The sequence below is a fragment of the Nycticebus coucang genome, chromosome 13 (genome assembly GCF_027406575.1).
Source record: "Nycticebus coucang isolate mNycCou1 chromosome 13, mNycCou1.pri, whole genome shotgun sequence".
Lineage (NCBI taxonomy): Eukaryota > Metazoa > Chordata > Mammalia > Primates > Lorisidae > Nycticebus > Nycticebus coucang.
Genome location: NC_069792.1, coordinates 99,260,169 through 99,286,561, shown reverse-complemented (window position 1 = coordinate 99,286,561; position 26,393 = coordinate 99,260,169). Strand labels below are relative to the sequence as shown.

At 42.0% G+C, this 26,393-nt stretch overlaps 1 protein-coding gene across 7 annotated transcripts in view; it reads left to right on the top strand.

Annotated features, from left to right (window-relative positions):
• TRAPPC9 (trafficking protein particle complex subunit 9) overlaps positions 1 to 26,393 on the top strand; it is a 701,153-nt gene that overhangs the window by 73,674 nt on the left and 601,086 nt on the right. For all 7 annotated transcript variants that reach the window (XM_053558761.1, XM_053558762.1, XM_053558766.1 and 4 more), the window contains one exon: positions 20,840 to 21,056. In XM_053558761.1, coding sequence (XP_053414736.1) covers positions 20,840 to 21,056 — 217 coding nt within the window. The remainder of the gene's footprint in view (positions 1 to 20,839; positions 21,057 to 26,393) is intronic.

The window sequence follows — 26,393 nt, the reverse complement described above, 5'->3', positions numbered from 1 at the left end:
TACACTGATTGCATTTGTTAGGTAAAGTCCCTCTTGCAATCATGTCTTGACCCCAGAAGGTGTGGCACACACCAAGGCCCCAACCCCCTCCCTCCTTCCCTCTCTCTGCTTTTCCTCCCCTCCCCCCCATTAATTGTCCTCATATCAAAATTGAGTACATAGGATTCATGTTTCTCCATTCTTTGTGATGCTTTACTAAGAATAATGTCTTTCACTTCCATCCAGGTTAATATGAAGGATGTAAAGTCTCTATTTTTTTAAATAGCTGAATAGTATTACATGGTATACATATACCATAGCTTGTTAATCCATTCCTGGATTGGTGGGCATTTAGGCTGTTTCCACATTTTGGCGATTGTAATTGAGCTGCAATAAACAGTCTAGTACAAGTGTCCTTATGATAAAAGGATTTTTTTCCTTTTGGATAGATGCCCAGTAATGGGATTGCCGGATCAAATGGGAGGTCTAGCTTGAGTGCTTTGAGATTTCTCCATACTTCCTTCCAGAAAGGTTGTACTAGTTTGCAGTCCCACCAGCAGTGTAAAAGTGTTCCCTTCTCTCCACATCCACGCCAGCATCTCCAGTTTTGAGATTTTGTGATGTGGGCCATTCTCGCTGGGGTTACATGGTATCTCAGGGTGATTTTGATTTGCAGTTCTCTAATAGGGATGATGAACATTTTTTCATATGTTTGTTAGCCATTCGTCTGTCTTCTTTAGAGAAGGTTCTATTCATGTCTCTTGCCCATTGATATATGGGATTGTTGGCTTTTTTCATGTGGATTAATTTGAGTTCTCTATAGATCCTAGTTGTCAAGCTTTTGTCTGATTCAAAATATGTAAATATCCTTTCCCATTGTGTAGGTTGTCTATTTGCTTTGGTTGTTGTCTCCTTAGCTGTGCAGAAGCTTTTCAGTTTAATGAAGTCCCATTTGTTTATTTTTGTTGTTGTTGCAATTGCCATGGCAGTCTTCTTCATGAAGTCTTTCCCCAGGCCAATATCTTCCAGTGTTTTTCCTATGCTTTCTTTGAGGATTTTTATTGTCTCATGCCTTAAATTTAAGTCCTTTACCATCTTGAATCAATTTTTGTGAATGGGGAAAGGTGCAGGTCCAGTTTCAGTCTTTTACATGTGGATATCCAGTTCTCCCAACACCATTTATTGAATAGGGAGTCTTTCCCCCAAGGTATGTTCTTGTTTGGTTTATCGAAGATTAGGTGGTTGTAAGATGTTAGTTTCATTTCTTGGTTTTCTATTCAATTCCAAGTGTCTATGTCTCTGTTTTTGTGCCAGTACCATGTTGTCTTGACCACTATGGCTTTGTAGTACAGTCTAAAATCTGGTATGCTGATGCCCCCAGCTTTGTTTTTATTACTATGAACTGCCTTAGCTATATGGGGTTTTTTCTGGTTCCACACAAAATGCAGAATCATTTTTTCCAAATCTTAAAAGTACGATGTTAGTATTTTAATAGGAATGGCATTGAATAGGTAGATTGCTTTGGGAAGTATAGACATTTTAACAATGTTGATTCTTCCCATCCATGAGCATGGTATGTTCTTCCATTTGTTAATATCTTCTGCTATTTCCTTTCTGAGGATTTCATAATTTTCTTTATAGAGGTCCTTCACCACCTTCGTTAGGTATATTCCTAGGTATTTCATTTTCTTTGAAACTATGGTGAAGGGAGTTGTGTCCTTAATTATCTTCTCATCTTCAGTGTTATTGGCGCGTACAAAGGCTACTGACTTGTGGACATTCATTTTATATCCTGAAACATTACTGTATTTTTTGATGACTTCTAAGAGTCTTGTGGTTGAGTTTTTGGGATTCTCTAAGTGTAAGATCATGTCGTCAGCAAAGAGGAAGAGTTTGACCTCCTCTGCTCCCATTTGGATTCCCTTTATTTCCTTGTGTTGCCTGATGTATTGGCTAGAACTTCCAGCACTATGTTGAATAGTAAAGATGACAGAGGACAACCTTGTCTGGTTCCAGTTCTAAGAGGAAAAGCTTTCAGTTTTACTCCATTCAGTAAAATATTGGCTGTGGATTTGTCATAGATAGCTTCAATCAGTTTTAGAAATGTGCCACCTATGCCTATACTCTTCAGTGTTCTAATTAGAAAAGGATGCTGGATATTTTTTTTTAAATTTATTTATTTTCAGGATGCTGGATTTTATCAAATACTTTTTCTGCATCTATTGAGAGGATCATATGATCTTTATTTTTGCCTCTGTTAATATGGTGGATAACGTTTATGGACTTGCGTATGTTAAACCAGCCTTGCATCCCTGGAATGAAACCTACTTGATGATAAGATGTAATCTATTGGCTGGGATTTTGTTGAGAATTTTTGCATCTATATTTATGAGTGAGATTGGCCTGAAATTCTCCTTTTTGTTTGCGTCTTTTCCTGGTTTTGGTATCAGGGTGATGTTTGCTTCATAGAATGTGTTGGGGAAGATTCCTTCTTTCTCAAGTATTTGGAATAATTTCTGCAGTACAGGAATAAGCTCTTCCTTGAAGGTTTAATAGAATTCTGGTGTGAACCTATCTGGACCAGGGCATTTTTTGGTTGGAAGCTTTTTTATCGTTTCTTTAATCTGAGTGCTTGAAATTGGTCTGTTCAGGAGCTCTATTTCTTCCTGGCTAAGTCTAGGGAGAGGTTGTGATTCCAAATATTGATCCATTTCCTTCACATTGTCAAATTTCTGGGCATAGAGTTTTTGGTAGTATTCAGAGATGATCTCTTGTATCTCTGTGGGATCAGTTATTTCCCCTTTATCATTTCTGATTGAGGTTACTAGAGATTTTACTTGTCTATTTCTCAGTCTGGCCAATGGTTTATCTATTTTATTTATTTTTTCAAAAAACCAACTCTTTGTTTCATTAATTTTCTGAATGATTGTTTTGTTTTCAATTTCATTGATCTCTGATTTGATTTTGGATATTTCTTTTCTTCTACTGGGTTTAGGCTTAGATTGTTCTTCTTTTTCCAATTCCATAAGATGGCTTGTGAGTTTGTTGATGTGCTCTCTTTCTGTTTTTCGAATGTAGGCATCTAAAGTGATAAATTTTCTCTCAAAACTGCTTTTGCAGTATCCCACTATTTTGGTAGCTTGTGTCTTCATTGTTGTTATGCTCAAGGAAGTTAGTGATTTCCTGTTTTATTTCTTCCTGCACCCATCTGTTATTCAACAGAAGGTTTTTTAATTTCCATGACTTTGTCGAACGTTTTTGTTAGAGTTGAGTTCCACCTTTATTGCCTTATGTTCTGAGAAGATACAAGGTAAAATTTCAATTCTTTTGATTCTGTTGATATTTGTTTTGTGTCCCAGGATATGATCAATTTTGGAGAATGTTCCATGGGGTGATGAGAAGAATGTATATTCTTTTTTTTTTTTTTTTTTTATTGTTGGGGATTCATTGAGGGTACAATAAGCCAGTTACACTGATTGCAATTGTTAGGTAAAGTCCCTCTTGCAATCATGTCTTGCCCCCATAAAGTGTGACATACACTAAGGCCCCACCCTCCTCCCTCCATCCCTCTTTCTGCTTCCCCCCCCCATAAATTTAATTGTCATTAATTGTCCTCATATCAAGATTGAGTACATAGGATTCATGCTTCTCCATTTTTGTGATGCTTTACTAAGAATAATGTCTTCCACTTCCATCCAGGTTAATACGAAGGATGTAAAGTCTCCATTTTTTTTAATAGCTGAATAGTATTCCATGGTATACATATACCACAGCTTGTTAATCCATTCCTGGGTTGGTGGGCATTTAGGCTGTTTCCACATTTTGGCAATGGTAAATTGAGCTGCAATAAACAGTCTAGTACAAGTGTCCTTATGATAAAAGGATTTTTTTCCTTCTGGGTAGATGCCCAGTAATGGGATTGCAGGATTGAATGGGAGGTCTAGGTTGAGTGCTTTGAGGTTTCTCCATACTTCCTTCCAGAAAGGCTGTACTAGTTTGCAGTCCCACCAGCAGTGTAAAAGTGTTCCCTTCTCTCCACATCCACGCCAGCATCTGCAGTTTTGAGATTTTGTGATGTGGGCCATTCTCACTGGGGTTAGATGATATCTCAGGGTTGTTTTGATTTGCATTTCTCTAATATATAGAGATGATGAACATTTTTTCATGTGTCTGTTAGCCATTCGTCTGTCATCTTTAGAGAAAGTTCTATTCATGTCTCTTGCCCATTGATATAAGGGGTTGTTGGCTTTTTTCATGTGGATTAATTTGAGTTCTCTATAGATCCTGGTTATCAAGCTTTTGTCTGATTGAAAATATGCAAATATCCTTTCCCATTGTGTAGGTTGTCTCTTTGCTTTGGTTATTGTGTCCTTAGCTGTACAGAAGCTTTTCAGTTTAATGAAGTCCCATTTGTTTATTTTTGTTGTTGTTGCAATTGCCATGGCAGTCTTCTTCATGAAGTCTTCCCCCAGGCCAATATCTTCCAGTGTTTTTCCTATGTTTTCTTTGAGGATTTTTATTGTTTCATGCCTTAAATTTAAGTCCTTTATCCATCTTGAATCAATTTTTGTGAGTGGGGAAAGGTGTGGGTCCAGTTTCAGTCTTTTACATGTAGACATCCAGTTCTCCCAACACCATTTATTGAATAGGGGGTCTTTCCCCCAAGGTAAGTTCTTGTTTGGTTTATCAAGGATTAGGTGGTTGTAAGATGTTAGTTTCATTTCTTGGTGTTCAATTCGATTCCAAGTGTCTATGTCTCTGTTTTTGTGCCAGTACCATGCTGTCTTGAGCACTATGGCTTTGTAGTACAGACTAAAATCTGGTATGCTGATGCCCCCAGCTTTATTTTTGTTCTAAGAACTGCCTTAGCTATACGGGGTTTTTTCCGGTTCCATACAAAACGCAGAATCATTTTTTCCAAATCTTGAAAGTACGATGTAGGTACTTTGATAGGAATGGCATTGAATAGGTAGATAGCTTTGGGAAGTATAGACATTTTAACAATGTTGATTCTTCCCATCCATGAGCATGGTATGTTCTTCCATTTGTTAATATCCTCTGCTATTTCCTTTCTGAGGATTTCATAGTTTTCTTTATAGAGGTCCTTCACCTCCTTCGTTAGGTATATTCCTAGGTATTTCATTTTCTTTGAAACTATGGTGAAGGGAGTTGTGTCCTTAATTAGCTTCCCATCTTGACTGTTATTGGTGTATATAAAGGCTACTGACTTGTGGACATTGATTTTATATCCTGAAACATTACTGTATTTTTTGATGACTTCTAGGAGTCTTGTGGTTGAGTCTTTGGGGTTCTCTAAGTATAAGATCATGTCATCAGCAAAGAGGGAGAGTTTGACCTCCTCTGCTCCCATTTGGATTCCCTTTATTTCCTTGTCTTGCCTAATTGTATTGGCTAGAACTTCCAGCACTATGTTGAATAGTAAAGGTGACAGAGGACAACCTTGTCTGGTTCCAGTTCTAAGAGGAAAAGCTTTCAGTTTTACTCCATTCAGTAAAATATTGGCTGTGGGTTTGTCATAGATAGCTTCAATCAGTTTTAGAAATGTGCCACCTATGCCTATACTCTTCAGTGTTCTAATTAGAAAAGGATGCTGGATTTTATCAAATGCTTTTTCTGCATCTATTGAGAGGATCATGTGATCTTTATTTTTGCCTCTGTTAATATGGTGGATAACGTTTATGGACTTGCGTATGTTAAACCAGCCTTGCATCCCTGGGATGAAGCCTACTTGATCATGATGAATGACTTTTTTGATGATAAGCTGTAATCTATTGGCTAGGATTTTGTTGAGAATTTTTCCATCTATATTCATGAGTGAGATTGGTCTGAAATTCTCCTTTTTGTTTGGGTCTTTTCCTGGTTTTGGTATCAGGGTGATGTTTGCTTCATAGAATGTGTTGGGGAAGATTCCTTCTTCCTCAGTTTTTTGGAATAATTTCTGCAGTACAGGAATAAGCTCTTCCTTGAAGGTTTGATAGAATTCTGGGGTGAAGCCATCTGGACCAGGGCATTTTTTAGTTGGAAGCTTTTTTATTGTTTCTTTGATCTCAGTGCTTGAAATTGGTCTGTTCAGGAGGTCTATTTCATCCTGGCTAAGTCTAGGGAGAGGTTGTGATTCCAAATATTGATCCATTTCCTTCACATTGTCAAATTTCTGGGCGTAGAGTTTCTGGTAGTATTCAGAGATGATCTCTTGTATCTCTGTGGGATCAGTTGTTATTTCCCCTTTATCGTTTCTGATTGAGGTTATTAGAGATTTTACTTTTCTATTTCTAGTTAGTCTGGCCAATGGTTTATCTATTTTATTTATTTTTTCAAAAAACCAACTCCTTGTTTCATTAATTTTCTGAATGATTGTTTTGTTTTCAATTTCATTGATCTCTGATTTGATTTTGGATATTTCTTTTCTTCTACTGAGTTTAGGCTTAGATTGTTCTTCTTTTTCCAATTCCATAAGATCTCTTGTGAGATTGTTGATGTGCTCTCTTTCTGTTTTTCAAATGTAGGCATCTAAAGCGATGAATTTTCCTCTCAAAACTGCTTTTGCAGTATCCCACAGGTTTTGGTAGCTTGTGTCTTCATTGTTGTTATGCTCAAGGAAGTTAATGATTTTCTGTTTTATTTCTTCCTTCACCCATCTGTTATTCAACAGAAGATTGTTTAATTTCCATGCCTTTGGGTGGGCTTGAGCATTTTTGTTAGAGTTGAGTTCCACCTTTAGTGCCTTATGGTCTGAGAAGATACAAGGTAAAATTTCAATTCTTTTGATTCTGTTGATATTTGTTTTGTGTCCCAGGATATGATCAATTTTGGAGAATGTTCCATGGGGTGATGAGAAGAATGTATATTCTTTATCTTTGGGGTGGAGTGTTCTATATGCGTCTATCAAGCATAGTTGTTCTAGGGTCTCATTTAAATCTCTTACATCTTTGTTTAATTTCTGTTTAGAGGATCTGTCCAGCTCTGTAAGAGGTGTGTTAAAGTCCCCTGTTATGATGGTATTATCAGATATCATATTGCTCAGACTGAGTAAGTTCTGCTTCAAGAATCTGGGAGCATTTAAATTGGGTGCATAAATATTTAGAATTGAAATGTCTTCTTGTTGTAGTTTTCCTTTGACCAATATAAAGTGACCATCTTTGTCTTTTTTGACTTTAGTTGCTTTAAATCCACATGTATCTGAAAATAAGATTGCAACTCCTCTTTTCTTCTGAATTCCATTTGCCTGAAAAATTGTCTTCCAACCCTTGACTCGGAGCTTTAATTTGTCTTTTGAAGCCAGGTGTGTTTCTTGCAGACAGCAAATGGATGGCTTGTGTTTTTTAATCCAGTCAGCCAATCTATGTCTCTTCAGTGGGGAATTCAAGCCATTAACATTTATTGAGATAATTGATAAGTGTGGTAGTATTCTATTTGTCTTATTTGGTGAGAGTCCATTGCTTAGTTTTATCTTTTGCATCAGTGTGGAGGTTAGGTTCTGTCCTTTGATTTCTGAGTTCTTACTTTGCTGCTGATCCATTGTGGTGGTCAGTGTGCAGAATAGGTTGAAGTATTTCTTGTAGAGCTGGTCTTGTTCTGGCGAATTTCCTCAATGTTTGTATATCCGTAAATGATTTGATTTCTCTGTCAATTTTGAAGCTTAGCTTAGCAGGGTACAGAATTCTGGGCTGAAAATTGTTCTGTTTAAGTAGATTAAAGGTAGATGACCATTGTCTTCTTGCTTGGAAAGTTTCATTAGAGAAGTCTGCGGTAACTCTGATGGATTTGCCCCTGTAGGTCAACTGGCGCTTACTCCTGGCAGCTTGCAGAATCTTTTCTTTTGTCTTGACTTTGGACAGGTTAATCACAATGTGTCTTGGAGAAGCTCGGTTAGAGTTGAGGCGACCTGGGGTCCGATATCCCTCTGAAAGCAGTGTGTCAGAATCTTTGGTGATGTTTGGGAAATTTTCTTTTATAATATTCTCTAGTATGGCTTCCATTCCTCTGGGTATTCTTCTTTCCCTTCTGGAATTCCTATAACTCGTATGTTGGAACGCTTCATAAAGTCCCATAATTCTGACAGTGAACGTTCTGCTTTCTCTCTCTTCTTTTCTGCCTCTTTTACTGTCTGAGTTATCTCAAGAACTTTGTCTTCTACCTCTGAAATTCTTTCTTCTGCATGGTCTAACCTGTTGCTGATACTTTCCATTGTATCTTTAAGTTCCCTAATTGACTGTTTCAGTTCCTTCAGGTCTGCTATATCCTTTTTATATTCTTCATATCGTTCATCTCTTATTTGATTCTGTTTTTGGATTTCCTTTTGGTTATTTTCCACTTTATTAGCAATTTCCTTCATTGTTTCCATCATTTCTTTCATTGTTTTCAACATGTGTATTCTAAATTCCCTTTCTGTCATTCCTAACATTTCTATACTGGTGGAATCATCTGCAGTAGCTACCTCATGGTCCCTTGGTGGGGTTGTTCTAGACTGGTTCTTCATGTTGCCTGGAGTTTTCTGCTGATTCTTTCTCATGAGTGATTTCTTTTATCTGTTTCCTTGCCCTAATTTTCCTTTCACTTCCTCTTGCTCTTTAAGTTCTTGTGCCTGTGGAAGTTGTGGGCGGGTTTAGACGGATTGAACACACGCGACCACTTGCCGGTTTTCCACTGTTTTAGTCCTCCTTTTGGGGTCCAGAAGTCTCTCGCTGACTCCCTGTATCTTCATAGGAGTGATGATAGGCAGTTCCCACCAGCCAGAGATGCCTGGAGTCCTATTTTTTTTTTTTTTTTTAATTGAGACAGAGTCTCACTCTGTGGCTCTGGGTGGAATGCCCTGGCATCATTATAGCTCACCGCAACCTCAGCCTCCTGCAGGTGCCTGCACAATGCCTGGCTAGTTTTTCTATTTTTAGTAGAGATGGGGTTTCGCTCTTCTTGCTGATGCTGGTCTTGAACTCTTGAGCTCAAGCAATCCATCTGCTTTGGCCTCCCAGAGTGCTAGGTTTATAGGTATGAGTCACTGCACTTAGCCTGTTCTATGCTTTTTTTTTTTATTTTTTATTTTTTTTATTAAATCATAACTGTATACAATGATATGATTATGGGGCATCATACACTCACTTCATAAACCATTTGACACATTTTTATCACAGTGGTTAACATAGCCTTTCTGGCGTTATCTCAGTTACTGTGCCAAAACATTTACATTCTACATTTACCAAGTTTCGCAAATACCCCTGTAATATGCACCACAGGTGTGATCCCACCGATTCCCCTCCCCTTTCCCACTTCCCCCTATTGTTAAGTTGTAGCTGGGTTATAGCTTTCATGTGAGAGTCCCAAATTAGTTTCATAGTACGGCTGTGTACATTGGGTATTTTTTCTTCCATTCTTGGGATACTTTACTAAGAAGAATATGTTCCAGCTCCATCCATGTAAACATGAAAGAGGTAAAGTCTCCATCTTTCTTTAAGGCTGCATAGTATTCCATGGTATACATATACCACAATTTATTAATCCATTCATGGATCGATGGGCACTTGGGCTTTTTCCATGACTTAGCTATTATGAATTGGGCTGCAATAAACATTCTGATACAAATATCTTTGTTATGTTGTGATTTTTGGTCTTCTGGGTATATGCCCAGCAGAGGAATTACAGGATTGAATGGCAGATCTATTTTTAGTTCTCTGAGTGTTCTCCATATATCTTTCCAAAAGGAATGTATTAATTTGCATTCCCACCAGCAGTGCAGAAGTGTTCCCTTTTCTCCGCATCCACGCCAACATCTCTGGTCTTGAGATTTTGTGATATAGGCTAGTCTCATTGGAGTTAGATGATATCTCAAAGTAGTTTTGATTTGCATTTCTCTGATGATTAAAGATGATGAGCATTTTTTCATATGTCTGAAGGCCGCGCCTGTCTTCTTCGAGAAGTTTCTCTTCAAATCCCTTGCCCAGCCTGCGATGGGATCCCTTGTTTTTTTCTTGCTGATGCGTTTGAGTTCTCTGTGGATTCTGGTTATTAAACCTTTGTCATAGATATACCCTGCAAATATCTTCTCCCATTCTGAGGGCTGCCTGCTTGCTCTGCTTACTGTGTTCTTAGCTGTGCAGAAGCTTTTTAGTTTGATCAAGTCCCAGTAGTGTATTTTTGAAGCTGCTTCAATTGCCCGGGGGGTTCTCCTCATGAAATACTCACCCAGACCAATTTCTTCAAGGGTTTTCCCTGCATTCTCCTTTAGTATTTTTATAGTTTCATGTCTTAAGTTTAAATCTTTAATCCAATGAGAGTCTATCTTAGTTAATGGTGAAAGGTGTGGGTCCAATTTCAGTCTTCTGCAGGTTGCCAGCCAGTTCACCCAGCACCATTAGTTAAATAGGGAATCTTTTCCCCACTGAATGTTTTTAATTGGCTTGTCAAAAATCAAATAGCGGTAAGTAGCTGGATTCATCTCTTGGTTCTCTATTCTATTCCAGATATCTGCTTCTCTGTTTTTGTGCCAATACCATGCTGTTTTGATCACTATCGATTTGTAGTAAAGTCTGAGGTCTGGTAGTGTGATTCCTCCTGTTTTGTTTTTATTTCTGAGTAATGTCTTGGCTATTCGAGGTTTTTTCTGATTCCATATAAAACGAAGTAATGTTTTTTCAAGATCTTTAAAATATGACAGTGGAGCTTTAATAGGGAGTGCGTTGAAATTATATATTGCTTTGGGTAGTATGGACATTTTGATAATGTTGATTCTTCCTAGCCATGAGCATGGTATGTTTTTCCATTTGTTAACATTTTCAGCTATTTCTTTTCTTAGAGTTTCATAGTTCTCTTTATAGAGATCTTTCACGTCTTTTGTTAGGTAAATTCCCAAATATTTCATCTTCTTTGGCACTACTGTGAATGGGATAGAGTCCTTAACTGCTTTTTCAATTTGACCGTTGTTGGTGTATATAAAGGCTACCGATTTATGAATGTTGATTTTGTAACCTGAGACGTTGCTGTATTCCTTGATCACTTCTAGGAGTTTTGTAGTAGAGTCCCTAGTGTTTTCCAGATACACAATCATATCATCTGCGAGGAGCGAGAGTTTGATCTCTTCTGACCCTATATGGATACCCTTGATCGCCTTTTCTTCCCTAATTGTGGTGGCTAAAACTTCCATTACAATGTTGAAAAGCAATGGAGCCAATGGGCAGCCTTGTCTGGTTCCTGATCTGAGTGGAAAGGATTCCAATTTAACTCCATTCAATATGATATTGGCTGTGGGTTTGCTGTAGATAGCCTCTATCAGTTTAAGAAAAGTCCCTTCTAGACCAATTTTCTTGAGTGTTCTGATCATGAAGTGGTGCTGGATATTATCAAAAGCTTTTTCTGCATCAATTGAGAGAATCATATGGTCTTTGTTTTTTAATTTGTTTATGTGCTGAATTACATTTATAGATTCACGTATATTGAACCAGCCTTGAGACCCTGGGATAAAACCAACTTGGTCATGATGTATAATTTGTTTGATGTGTTGCTGGATTCTGTTTGTTAGGATCTTGTTGAATATTTTTGCGTCTATATTCATTAGTGATATTGGTCTATAATTTTCTTTTCTTGTTGGGTCTTTTCCTGGTTTGGGGATCAGGGTGATGTTTGCTTCCTAGAACGTGTTGGGTAGTCTTCCTTCTTTTTCTACATTTTGGAACAGGTTGAGTAATATAGGTACTAATTCCTCTTTAAAGGTTTGGTAGAATTCTGATGTGAAACCATCTGGTCCCGGGCTTTTCTTTTTAGGGAGGTTTTGTATAGTTGATGCTATTTCTGAACTTGATATGGGTCTGTTCAACATTTCCACTTGATTCTGGTTAAGTCTTGGAAGGTGGCGTGCTTCCAAGTATCGGTCTATTTCCTTCAGATTTTCATATTTCTGAGAATAAAGTTTCTTGTAATATTCATTAAGGATTTTTTGGATTTCTGATGAGTCTGTGGTTATTTCGTCTTTGTTGTTTCTGATTGATGATATTAGAGATTTTACTCTTTTTTTCCTGATTAGGTTGGCCAGAGGTTTATCTATTTTATTGACCTTTTCAAAAAACCAGCTTTTTGATTTATTGATCTGTTATATTATTCTTTTGTTTTCAATTTCATTTAATTCTGCTCTAATTTTGGTTATTTCTTTTCTTCTACTGGGTTTGGGGTTGGAATGTTCTTCCTTTTCCAGTTGCTTGAGATGTCCCATTAAGTTGTTAACTTCCTCTCTTTCCGTTCTCTTGAGGAAGGCTTGCAGTGCTATAAATTTCCCTCTTAGAACTGCCTTTGCAGTGTCCCAGAGGTTCTGATAGTTTGTGTGTTCATTGTCGTTTTGTTCCAAAAAATTGGTGATTTCTTTCTTAATCTCATCTCTGACCCAGCTATCATTCAGCATAAGGTTATTTAACTTCCATGTTTTTGTATGGGTATGCAGATTCCTGTTGTTACTGAATTCAAGTTTTATTCCATGATGGTCCGAGAAGATGCATGGAATAATTTCTATTCCTTTAAATTTACTGAGGTTAGACTTGTGACCTAAAATGTGATCAATTTTGGAGTAAGTTCCGTGGGCTGATGAGAAGTATGTGTATTCAGTTTTGTTGGGATGAAATGTTCTGTAGATGTCTGCTAAATCTAAATATTGGATGGTTAGGTTTAAATCTAAGATTTCTTTGCTCAGCTTCTTTCTGGAGGATCGATCCAACACTGCCAAGGGAGTGTTGAAATCTCCAACGATTATGGAGCTGGAGGAAATCAAGTTACTCATGTCTGTTAGAGTTTCTCATATAAATTGAGGTGCATTCTGGTTGGGTGCATAGATATTAATAATTGAGATCTCGTCATATTGAGTATTACCCTTAACAAATATGAAGTGACCATTCTTGTCCTTCCTTACTTTTGATGGTTTAAAGCCTACTGTATCTGCAAATAAAATTGCAACACCTGCTTTTTTCTGATTACCATTTGCCTGAAATATGGATGACCATCCTTTCACCCTGAGTCTGTATTTGTCTTTTAAGTTGAGATGTGACTCTTGTATGCAACAAATATCTGGCTTGAGTTTTTGTATCCAGTCAGCTAACCTATGCCTCTTTAGAGGACAGTTTAAGCCATTCACATTGATGGAGAGTATTGATAAGTCTGGTGGAATTTTGGGTATCGAGTTTTTCAAAGGTCCAGTGGACATTTTTAATCCTTTCGCCAGTGTGGAAGTTGGAGTTTGATCCGAAGTTTCTGAGTGAGTTTACTTTTGTGATATAGGATTGGGTTGGTCATTGTGGAGGATAGGTCTGAGAACATCCTGAAGAGCTGGTTTACTTATGGCAAATTTTTTCAACATATGAATGTCATTGAAGTATTTAATTTCTCCATCATAGATGAAACTCAGTTTAGCTGGATACAAGATCCTGGGTTGAAAGTTTTTTTGCTTTAGGAGATTAAAAGTTGATGACCAGCCTCTTCTGGCTTGAAAAGTTTCAGCAGAGAGATCTGCAGTTATTCTAATATTCTTACCTTTGTACGTTATAGTTTTCTTTCGCCGGGCTGCTTTGAGAATCTTCTCTTTCATGTTAACTTTAGTGAAACTAATTATGATATGTCTGGGAGATGGCTTATTGGGGTTGAATCGTGCTGGGGTTCTGAAGCTGTCTGCTATCTGAATTTCAGATTCTCTAGGCATGTCTGGAAAATTTTCTTTCATAATTTCATGTAGAAGGGCCTCTGTGCCCTTGGCAGCCACTTCATCGTTCTCCGAAATTCCTATAACCCTTATGTTGTTTTTTTTTCGAATTATCTGAGAGTTCTCTGAGTGAGTGATCCGTTTTTGCTCTCCATTTCTCTTCCTCTTTGAGAGATTGGGAGCGTTCGAAGACTTTATCTTCAATGTCAGAAATCCTTTCTTCTGCTTGCTCCATTCTGTTACTGAGGGATTCTACTGTATTTTTCATATCCTTGAGGGCTGTAAGTTCTTGTTTCAGTGTGTCTAAGTCTTTGGTGGTTTTGTCTTTAAATTCGTTAAATTCTTGAGACAATTTTTGAATTCCTCCTCGAATTCCTAATTCCATTTTATTAATCTTGTCTGCAAACCAAATTCTGAATTCGACTTCTGACATCTCAGCCAGTTGTTTATGAATGGGATCTTCAATCACATCTGCCGTATCTTTTCTTGGGGGGGTTGATCTATTCTGGTTATTCATGTTACCAGAGTTTTTCCGCTGATTCCGCCCCATGGTTTACTCCCTTTGGTTTTTCCCCTGGGGTTTTATCGAGGGCTCGTACAGTGTTGTGGCCTGAGAAACTGGGGCCCTATCTGGTGTGGTGGAGCAAAGTGGTTCTGTCTTATTTTCAGCTGGTTTCTGTTCGATCCTATTGCAACTTCTACTCTGGCTTGAAGTCTCAGCTGTGTGGAAAAATCAGCAATTAAGTCACCCCGCCTGCCCACCTCTGGCCCCAGTTGGAAAAGGAGAATCAAACCTTCCTACAATCGCACACCCAGGGCACCACCTGAAAAGTCCTCAGTCTATTAGCCCAGTTCAAAAGGTCCGAATCAACTGTCTCAATCGGCACTTGTCTTGGGTGGAATGGTTCAAGAGGTCTCTGGGAACTGGATCACAGGGGCCTGGTGACTTCTCTGACACAGCTCACCCCAGTGCAGCGTGGAGTCAGGAGGAGCCACCCAGCAAACAGAGCAGTCTGGGAAGGTTGACGTCTCCTTCCCCACTTTGCCCCTCCGTCGGACCCAGTCACTGGTATCTCTGCAGATGGCTAACCCAGTTGCCTGCAGTGAACATACACTCCAGGGGTTTGCACCTGCCTGAATCGCAAGGAAGTCTGCCAGGCCCCCGCAGACTGCCGCTATCTAGCAGGAGGAGATGGGGCCTGACATCTTTGAGTGTTTGATGCAGGTGATGGGAAGGAGGTGTTCACTCAGGCTTAGCCCCGTCCCTGATGGATGCTGCTAACAGAACAGAACAGAACAGACAACTTTGTGAGGTTCTGTCTCTGTTCCTGTCGTCACCTACAGAAGACGGGCTGTTTTGAGTTCAAACATCTTTGCTGCTGGAGAATTGCGTCTGAACACCTCTCTGGGTCGGCCCCGCCCTGGAAGCTTCCCGGGTTTGTGAGCCCTGTCCCCGGTGGCCTCCTCTGGTTGCCCAGGGAGACAGGGGGTGTGGCCTCAGAATATCCAGAAGTGAGCGTTCTGCCGTTAAAGAAAAAACGGCTGTTGATCTACCTCCAGGGAACTGCTGCTCTGGTGTGGGCACTCAGGCGACCCTTTTCTCCTCTGTCCCGCGCCCCAGAGTCAGCACTGAGCGGCCGCAGTTTGTGCTGGGTCCACACCCCTTAAGAGATCCCCCAAGAATCAGAACTCTTGGGGGATGGGCCCCCAGACCCCGATTGGGAGTGGGGGGGGGAAGCTAGAGTTTCATTCAGTTTTACGCAATACTACGGTCCGGGGAGGGCTCCTGCACTGCACCGCAGGGAAGTGCCGCCAAGGCTTGATTTCCCCTCAGCAGAGTGCCCTCTCCTCGCTCACGTGTCTCACAGTCAGCGCTGACGCAGCTCAGGCACTGTGCACTCCCCTTGAGAAATCACCCAAGGATCCAAACTCCGGGGGGATAGGCCCTCAGACCCCGAGTGAGAGTAGGGGTTCTCAGCTCTCAGCGGGGAGGCCAGAGTCTGATTCAGTCTTGGGCCCCCTATGCCCGGGGAGGGTTGGTGCACTGCACCGCAGGGAAGTGCCGCGAGGCGTGACTCCCCCTCAGCCCGGTGCCCTCTCCTCACTCGCGCGCCTCAGAGTCAATGCTGACCAGTCGCAACTCGGGGACTGTCCACTCCCCTTGAGAAATCACCCCAGGATCCGAAGTCCTGGGGGACAGGCCTCCAGACCTCAGTGGGCGGGAGGGGAGCGCTGGGGATTCAGGGTTGCCGGCAAAGGATTCCCAAAGTTTTATTCAGCCCTATGTCCGGCAGGAGAACGCCACGGCACCCCAGTAGGGGAGGTAGGTCCAGTTTTTAGAAGGTCTCTCCCATGGAGTGTAGTGGGAGGGCCTTTAATTTCTGCCCGCTTTTTCAATTGTGGGGCTCTTGAGCCAGTCTCATGGGGGAGGGGGACTCCCGTCCGCTTGGTGGTGGATTTTGTACCTTTTATTTGCGTCCTTGTGATCACAACTTGCCTCAGCGGTGTTGATGTGCGTTCTTCAGCCTTCTCTCTTGGTGAGGCTCAAGTCCACCAGGATACTTACTAAATTCCTGTCCCTTAACTCTCCTTCTGGACGGGAGCCTTTGTTGAAAGCTGGCTTCAGTCCGCCATCTTGTCTCCCCCTCCTCTATGCTTTTTAAAGAAAAGTTTTGGGCGTATGCCTTATTACCCCTGCTCTGGTATGTAGGGAAGAAAGTTACATTTTTTTCCCCACACTTTTTGGAAAGATACATAGAAATTTTGTATAATTTTGAATATAAATTTTATCTCCATATCCTTATGGTTAGAAATAACTGTGGAGAAAAACATAGTGTGTTTCTCATACCTGGGAATACGTAGTCTCTGCGTTGTCCATCCTATATCCTTCTGTGGTCATCACTGGAGCGCTCTCACCAGGCGGTCCCAACCATCTCCACTGCCTGGTTCTTTAGGTCACCACACGTTCCCGTGTTTGAGAAGGCTGACAGAGGTTGAGGCATTTTCTAGATCATCTTTGGCTGGCTAATTTGGGGTTAGGACCTGTGATTTCAAAGGCATTAACTAACAATAATATTTCCTCTTCCTGGAACACTTAGAATTTTAGGCTGATGCTAAGGTTCCCATTATTTCATTTTGTCTTTCCAACAATCACAGTTAGGTTTGATTGTCCCCATTTTGTAGATAAGGAAAGTGGCAGAGCCAGTGATGTGCAGCTTTGGCCTGGAACGTGGTACTTTCTAGTCTATTCTTCCCTAAATCTTCTTGCCAGAGACTAGTCCTGGATGTCGAGTTTCCCACTAATATTACCACTTTCTTTCTCATTAGTGGAATAAAACAGATCTAAACTACTTTCTTTTTTTTTGGTAGAGACAGAGTCTCACTTTATGGCCCTTGGTAGAGTGCCGTGGCCTCACACAGCTCACAGCAACCTCCAACTCCTGGGCTTAAGCGATTCTCTTGCCTCAGCCTCCCGAGTAGCTGGGACTACAGGCGCCTGCCACAACGCCTGGCTATTTTTTGGTTGCCGTTCGGCCGGGGCTGGGCTTGAACCCGCCACCCTTGGTATATGGGGCCGGCGCCTTGCTGACTGAGCCACAGGTGCCGCCCAGATCTAAACTACTTTCAAGTTGGAAATGGAAAAGTGAATTAATATTTGAATTCTCCAGAGTGTGTCTTATGAATAAAGGTACTTGGCTTGAGTGATCTTTGAGCCACTTCTGTTGGACCCTCTTAGAAACATCTGGGCCCTGAACTCAGACTTTGTGACCGTGTAGCCTATTGAAAAATTAGAACACAGAATGTGCTGATTAATGTTCCCTAAAAGAGTAGCATGTCAGAAATGAGTTTGGGAATTTGATTTTATTTCAAGATTTCAAGAGGATCTTGGCCTAGCATCTTGCCCAGGGCCATTCCGTGTTCCCCAGGTCCTTGTGCTATAGGTACCTGTGTTGACCTGACATGACTTTGTCTCAAGGCTCCCAGGGTTTGACACTAATAAGAAGCTGTTTAGTTAAGTATTTATCTAGTGTTCAGATGGAGTTGTGCAAGTTTTTCTAATCAAGGATCTTTTTTAGGGCTTGAAGGAATTTCATTCCATCTGTAACATAGTGTTTCTTATTTGCTTTCTTATTACATTCAAATGATAACAAGAAGATTGAAATAATATATTATTGTTCAGAGTATTACAACCTTTCATCTTAGATAGGTTCTATGAAAGAATCAATGGAAATTCTGATGGATTGGAGCTGAAGGCTTGTGAGCTTCCCTAGCTGTCACTTTTATTTTAGATGGTGGTCTCTTTAAGGGCACTGGGTAAGATCACTATTTCATCATCCCTAGCATCTTTTCTCATGCTTGGCACACAGTACTGCAGCTGAATGTCCAGGACTTCCAGGTTTGTGAGGAAGGCATTATGCCCTAGTGCCCTTTCTTTAGGTATCTCCTCATTCCTCTGCCAGTGGTGACTATCCTACAGCCCAGGGATCTCTCTCTGCAGCTGTACTGCACACTCCTGGGAAACAGAGGCACTGTCCTATTCAAATTTGAATATCCACGAATCATAGACTTAGACAAGAAGCTTCTAGAAGAAAACAGGAGAATATCTTTGTGACTTTGGGCAAATGTCTTAGATAAGGACCCAAGAAGCACTAATAGTAAAAGACAAAACCGGTAAATCAAGCTGTATCACAATGTAATGTTTCTGCTTATCAAAACTCCCTTAGGAAAATAAATTGTCAACAGACTGGGAGAAAATATTTGCAAAACGTATATGACTAAGGACTTAAATTCAGGATATAAAAAGAACTCCTACCACTCAATAATAAACAAATGGTCTAATTTTAAAAGCTGTCATAAGATTTGAATAAACACTTCATAAAGGAAGATACACAAGCAGCTAGCAATCATATAAAAAGTGTTCAGCATCATTAGTTATCAGGGAAATGCAAATTAAAGCCACCAGAGTGGCTGAAGTTCAACAGACGACACTATCGAGCCTGTGGAGCAGCAGCGATCAGCACCTGTCACTGGCATGAGCCTGAAATGATGGGGTGGGGGGCATGGTGACACGCACTTGAGTAATTTGAGACATGGAGAGAGAAACAACAGTCCAGAATGGTTTTGAGAATTAATGAAAGAAGTGGCCAATCATAGCTGAAGGGCAGGACCATAGGCTTCAGGGACAGGGCAGCATTGGAATGGGCTCTTTGAAGGCGGTTGTGGGGAAGGGCCCTTCAGGCAGAGGGAGCCAGGAGCAGAGAGCCATGGCGGGGGTGTTGGGGAGCCTGTGTGCCCTTCACCTGGTCCAGCCCTGCCATCCCCTCTCCACCCTTCTTCAGTGTCAAGAGTGTGTGAGTGCCCCTGGAGCAGCTACTCTGGCACTGTGCTGGCCGATTGCTGTCTTGCCTGTGCTGATTCTAAGCCAGGAGGACTTGCCTGTCCTGGCATGGAGGGCCCTGAGTGGAGCTCTCAATCTGTTTCCTTCACTGCCCTATCTCCCATAATAACAGTGGCTGGTACAAAGTGGGCATTCAGTAAATGTGTTGCCAGAATGAGAGAACAAATGAATTAACTTTGCTCAGTCGGGCTAGACGGTAGGTAGGCAGTGGGACATGGAGTTATAAGGACAGGTTGCTGCTAACTAACTCAAGGCCCATGAGGGCATTTGGGCTTCATTTGATAGTGATGAAGGGTTCCTCAGTGGTTTTGAGGTGGGGGCTGTCTTTGTTTGTTTGGGCTGCTGTAAAAAAAAAAATCATAAGACTGGGTAGTTTATAAACAACAGAAATTTATTCCTCACAGTTCTGAAGTCTGGGAAGTCCAAGTTTAAGGTGCTGGCAGATTTGGTGTCTCATGTGGGCTCACTTCCTGGTTCATAGATGTCTTTTCACTGTGTCCTCACCTGGCGGAAGGGGTGAGGGAAGTCTCTCTGGGGTCTCTTTTATAAGGGCACAGATCCCATTCATGTCCCACCCCCATGATCATCATCTCCCAGAGGCCTCAGATCCTAAGTCCATCACCTTGGGGGCAGGTTTCAACATGTGAATTTGGGGAGGAGATACAAACATTCAGACCATAGCACATCTGATGGGTTCTGAGCCCTGCTTCAGGAGTGTTATTCTGGCTGGGGTATGTGGGTGAGTTAGGAAGGCGGAAAAGGTGGTAGGAAGATGATTCAAATCTAGAGGGCTGTGACTGTGGGGGTTAAGAGTGGGGAATGGATGGAGGGATTAAAGGGCATTGGTTGAAAGAGTGTTCAAATTTAGTTTGAACTAAATTTGGAGCTCACAGATATATCTGGGAAACGTGTTTATTGCCCAGGGGAGGGGTGTCAGAGAACCACTTCTTTAGCATGGCTTGAGCACAGTGTGGGCCCTGCCTTCCCTCCTCTCTGAAGGTGCCTGCAATGCAATGAGGTAGACGCCAGGCAGTGAGCAGAGCCTGGGCCCAGAGTCGGGTCTTGTCTCTGAAGGTTCTGGCTGTGTGATTTTATGCAGGTTATTAATGTCTCCCTGAGCTCAAATCTTGTTATCTGTAAGCTCATAGGATTGTTGTTTTGATTAAATGAGGTACATTAAGTTTGCTGGCATATAGTAGTAGGTGCTTAAGAAACAGAAGTTGTTATTCCTGCATCACAGGGTTGTTGGGAGGACTTAAATCTTGGATGAAAGAAAACTTTTTGTAAGGTGTAAAGTCTTATGTCTAAGATAGGTGGCGTTATTATTAAGAATTCATTATCTAGTTACATGGATTTATGTATTCTGGGGTTTTAAGAATTTCTGTATTTGATAAAAGTCCCTGCTAAAATCCACTTGTCTAGATGAACTCTTGTTCCTTTTCTTTTCTTTTATAAAGGAACTTAAAGTAGATGTCTTATGTGATGTGTAGCAAATACCTTTGTTCCAGAGAATCTGAGCCTTATTAGCAGAATGACAGGCTGCACTTGAAGCGATGGGCTTGTTAAAGGTTTGGAGTGTCCACGGAAGCCGCTTGCTGCTTTCTTGGTGGTGTGTGTCGTGCTGCCGGTAATGAGGCTCTCCCTCTCCCTCTCCCTCTCCTTCATGTTTCATCAGGTCTTTGTTTAACAAAAAAAACTTTTTTTGTGTGTGTGTCTCTTGTTTCACTTAGAAATTTCTTTCAAAAGCTCTTTACTTTGTTTCCGTGCTTCAGCTTTCTGAGGAAGAAAAAATCCAGCGATACAGCATCCTCTCTGAGCTCTACGAGCTGATCGGCTTTCATCGCAAGTCAGCATTCTTCAAGCGCGTGGCTGCCATGCAGTGCGTGGCCCCAAGCATCCCGGAGCCCGGGTGGAGGGCCTGCTACAAACTCCTCCTGGAGACACTTCCTGGCTACAGTCTGTCTCTGGATCCAAAAGACTTCAACAGAGGTACTGAAGTCCTGCTTCTGGAACTAAAATGATGTTTTAATTCAATTAATCAGGCACTGTTTGAGCACCTGTGGCATATGACAGACATTGTGATTGGGGCTGGCAGTGCAAAGGTGACTAAAACCCTGAGGTACTCTGGGGTTTGCGTTTGTAAGTCTTTATATGTGGTAGTCAGAAGTTGCCTTGGGTTCATGGGCATGCTATATCAATAAAACGCTAAGAACTTTACTTACCTTACGAAATTTAGTTAAGTTTGCAAAACCAATGAATTGGGAAGAAATATACCTGGGTGTATGTATATACATGTATCTGTACATTTGGTAATAAATTCTTATTCTTGCAATGTTAATGCAAGGTAATACATAGTAAAAATGAAACTATAAATCTGATAATAAGTATACATGATTATAATGTCCAATATCAGACAAAGTCTTAATAGGTGAAAAAAATTTTTTTGAGTTACTGTTCTAGATAGGGAACACGTAACATCTTTCTCCAACTCACACCTAGAGTTAGTGAAGGCGTCTTGGTAGGAAAGAGGCTGTGCAGGCAGTTATGTAGGTTGTCCCAGCAGTGCAAAGATGGATCTTCCAGAATCATTTTTACATGGTCACATCTCTCAAAGACCTCTGCAGACTGGAGCAGCTCATGGTTTTTTTTTTTTTTTTTTTGAGACAGAGTCTCAAGCTGTTGCCCTTGGTAGAGTGCCGTGGCGTCACAACTCACAGCAACCTCCACCTCTTGGGCTTAGGTGATTCTCTTGCCTCAGCCTCCCAAGTAGCTGGGACTACAGGCGCCTGCCACAACGACCGACTATTTTTTGTTGTTGTTGTTGTAGTTGTCATTGTTGTTTTAGCTGGCCCTGGCCAGGGTTTGAACCCCCCAGCCTTGGTGTATGTGGCTGGTGCCATAACCACTGAGCTACAGGTGCTGCCCAGATAATGGTTTAATGATGAATGCAGTTCTACTTTGGATAATTCTGATTGGATGAAAAACCGTGTTTCTCTTTACTTTCCCCTATCTGAATACCTAAAGACATTTCTACTTACCTTTTTCCAATGACTTCAACAGATAAAGTGTTGTGCTATTGCCCTGTACCGTGGGGTGTGTCATGTGGGTGAGGCAGTGGCAAGGAAGACGCTCTGGCCGGGTTCAGTGGCTCATGCCTGTACTGTTAGCACTTTGGGAGGCCAAGGCAGGAGGGTTGCTGGAGTCCTGGAGTTGAAGGTTGTGGTGAGCTCTGATGGCGCCGCTTCGCTCCAGCCCAGTAACAGAGTGAGACGCTGTCTCCAAAAGAAGGAAGACAATTCCTGCTCTCTACAGTAAAAATAAACAGGCGGTTTCTTACATATGACAGCCCTCTTGCTCTTCGCAGACAGCTCTCAGGTGCTTTCAGGTCCGTTTTCTAATTCCTGCATCTTCAGTTGCTGACACTGTCTAGACTTCTTGCCATTCTGACCATCTTCCCAAATCAACACTTAATTTGATTGAATCTGTCTCTCCTAAATCAGATTCTGAGGGTGAATTCTGCCTTGCTTAGAGAAGGGGTTAGCAAACTTTTCCTGTACGGGCCCAGATAAGTAAATATTTTAGGCTTTACCACTGATATGGTCACAACTACTTGACTCTGCTGTTACCGTGTGAAAGCAGCCATAGGCAACTGGAAATCCAATAAAACTTTATTTACAAACATAGAAAGTTGCCAGATTTGGTGCACAAATGTACTTTGCCAACCACAGACTGAGAACAATTTTTTGCTAAAAATTACTTAAAAACATTTTTCTAAAATGCTTTCTAAAATCCTTTAGAGGGAGAACACTGGGGTTTGGGAGAGAAAAGGGGGATTGAGTGAGTAGTGTAGCGGAAGGAAGGTTTTCTTGTGCCGGGTGTGAGGGGAGTGAGTGAAGCTGGGATGGAGCCTGTGGAGCACCTGCAGTGCTGTAGGCCCTTGCCTGTCTCCAGGGAGATCCCTAAACCAGTGCAGCCAGGGGAGTGCACCTATGTTTTGGCCTGAAGCTGTGCTGGGAGGAGCCGAGCCCCTGAGTGTGAGCAGGTGTGTTCAGGAGGGTTCTGTAGGAAGGGAGCAGCCCTGGAGTTTTATCTTCAGGGCCTAACATGTCCTGCCTTTCTGGAGCCCCTGGACGATATAAGGCAGGCAGAGTGCTATTCCCTTATAAGAGCACACCATATCTTTTACTTGACCTTGCCAGGTCTCCTCTGTTCTGTACCCATGCTATGGACTTTTTTTAAAAGTTAAAAACAGGGCATGATATTTGTGTGGGATACTGTCAATGACTGTGACTCATATGTTGTTGCTCAAGTTAATTTTTTTTTTTTTTTGAGACAGAGTCTCACTGTTTCACCCTCAGTAGAATGCTATGACATCACAGCTCATAGCAACCTCAAACTCTTGGGCTTAAGTGATTCTCTTGCCTCGGCCTCCCAAGTAGCTGGGACTACAGGCCCCTGCCACAACACCTGGCTATTTTTTGTTGCAGTTGTTTAGCTGGCCTGGGCTGGGTTGAATCCACTACCTTCCGTGTATGTGGCTGGCGCCCTAACCACTGTGCTGCGGGCACCGAGCCTCAAGTTCATTTGGAACCTGGATTCTATCCCTTGATTTTTGTCTCAGCTGTTATTGATGGTATTGTATGCAAAGAGGTCAAGAATTTGGAGGTAGTGGAAGACTCACAAGCCCAATTCTATTCATTACTTAATGAGTATTTAACCTCCCTGGTGGCAGAGACTTTTTTTTTTTTTTTTTGAGACAGAGTTTCACTTTGTCTCCTCGATAGAGTGTCATGGCATCACAGCTCACAGCAACCTCCAGCTCTTGGGCTTAGGCGATTCTCTTAGCCTCCCGAGTAGCTGGGATTACAGGTGCCTGCCACAACACCCAGCTATTTTTTGTTGTTGTTGCAGTTTGGCCGGGGTGGGTTTGAACCTGCCACCCTCGGTATTTGGGGCCAGTGCCCTACTCATTGAGCTACAGGCGCCGCCTGAGGCAGAGACTTAATGAGTGTTTATTCTGGGAGGTAGAGAAAGAGTAACAAGGGGTCTACATATAAACATACTGTTCTATACTGTTGATACTTGTTTTTTTTTTTTTTTTTTAAATAGAGACAGAATCTCACTTTATTGCCCTCAGTAGAGTGCTGTGGTGTCACAGCTTATAGTAAGCTCCAACTCCTGGGCTTAGGTGATTCTCTTGCCTCAGCCTCCTGTATAGCTGGGACTACAGGTGTCTGCCACAATGCCCGGCTATTTTTTTTGTCGCAGTTTGGGCAGGGCCGGATTTGAACCTGCTACCCTTGATATATGGGGCTGGCGCCCTATCCACTGAGCCACAGGTGCTGCCCCCATTGATCCTTGGTATTTTATCCTCTTGTGTTGGACTTTATAATGAACTTTAACATTACTTTTCAAGAATGGTTGTCCATTATTTTTTCAAATGCCTTTTCCACATTATATGTCTTTTTTTCCTCTTTAAAACTGTTAATAAAGTGAGTCATTGAACCATCCTGAATGCCATTAAAAAAAAATATATATATATATAATTTGGGCCCCTCTCTAAGAAGTCTTCTATTCTACAGTAGCAGTTGTCAACCTGTGGTTGTCTACCGCGACCCACAGGAACTGTATTAAAGGCTCGCGGCATTACGAAGGTTGAGAACCACTGCTCCAGAGATTTCCTGGTTTTGCTTTGTGCTGGACACTGTGCCCTGCGTTGAGGATGAACGTACAGATGTGCCAGGCTCTCTGCCTGATCTCAGCCACATCCACATCCATTCACTGGCAACTGTTTTTGCCATCTTGCCCAGACAAATGTCACGACAGGATTTTTTCACCTGCCCTGTCACCTGCTCTTGCTTTCTTTTTCCTCTGTGTTCCCTCAAGAGATGGATGGAACCTAAGGTTTACAGGGCCCCTGGGTTTAATGGCTGGCACTTCAGTTGGACCTAAGTGTGTATTAATTGAGACTTACGACCTCTGGTTTTCATACTGGTCTCTATCTTCTACATATGAGGAACCTCAGGGCAGGCAGGTGCTTCTCCAGAGACTGGTGGCCTCTGCACAGTGCCTTGTATATGCCAGACCAGGCTCCTCAACTAACAGACACACCCCTGGCAAACAAACCCCTTTAACTGCCTTGTCAGGGCTGCTTCCACTGTCACAGCTGTGTCCCACCTGTGGTTACAGGACTGTTAGTTTCCCAGAGCACTGTTAAGATCACATGGTGCTTAACAGAACATTCTTTTTGCACCTGAGGACAATTGGAACTCACAGTTTGAATGAAAACCTTCAAAGAGGCCCACTGCTGCTGGTGGAGTCCTTGGTGGACCTGTGCATTAGCCGTCTCTGCCCTGGGCTGTGTGGTGGTGGGGCTAGCTGCCTGCCCCACTGAGTGTGGGTCTGCCTCTTTCTGCACTTCAAAGACAGGAAGATTCTTTTCTTGTGGCTTCCATTTTTGTTCTAGAAGTGAGGACAGCGCCTCATGGTAGGTAGGAGACATGTAGAGTGAGGTCTGGGCATATGTGTTTGGGAAATTCTCACACAGTTTTGGGAAGACTGATCTAGTTCACCCTCTGTTATAGATGGGGGTTGGCGTCTGCTTAGTGTCCTTTCTGCTGGAAATACTCATTGGTGATGGGGAAAGAAAGGCTCTTGGTCTAGGATGACCACCAGGTAGGGCACTGAGGTCAGCTAAGGGCCTAGGAAAAGGTGTGAGCACTGATTAAGAGGTTGCTGGATTTCAGGAACCAAGGTCAGACTGAGCTAGGATAGGGATTTGGGGTAAAATAAGATTTGCTGTTGCCTTTGTGGCTGGTGTGTTTTACAGGAAGCTCAGCTGGAGCCAAAGTTACAGACAGGGAGGCTGTGAAGAGATGGCAACTTTCTTAGAAGAGCTGGGTTCTTGCATCCTCACTGGCCAGAGTTTACTTTATTCCTGCCCATTGAGTGCCTGGCATTCTCAGGACTGGCTCCTAGGGCAAGGCCATTTCCCAATTCCTGGCCTTTTTGTGGCACTCCAGCAGTCCAGTGGTAAGCATTTTTCAGCTTTTCTGAAGACAGAGATGTGAAGATGAGACTAGGCCTGCAAACCAAATAGTGCTCTCATAATGGGTTGGCGTTACCATGGTTTGCTTTCCAGGATGAGCGGAGCAGTGACCAGAGGGGTGTTTGTTAGCCTCACTCACTTGCTCTGCTGACCCTGCAGGCAGTCTGCTAGTGCTGATTCTGCTGTAACTAACAGTAGCTGTTTGCACTGGAGGGTATCTCAGCATCTAAGGCGTCTTTTGCATTCAATGTTCAGTTCTATAGCATAGGAAGCAATAT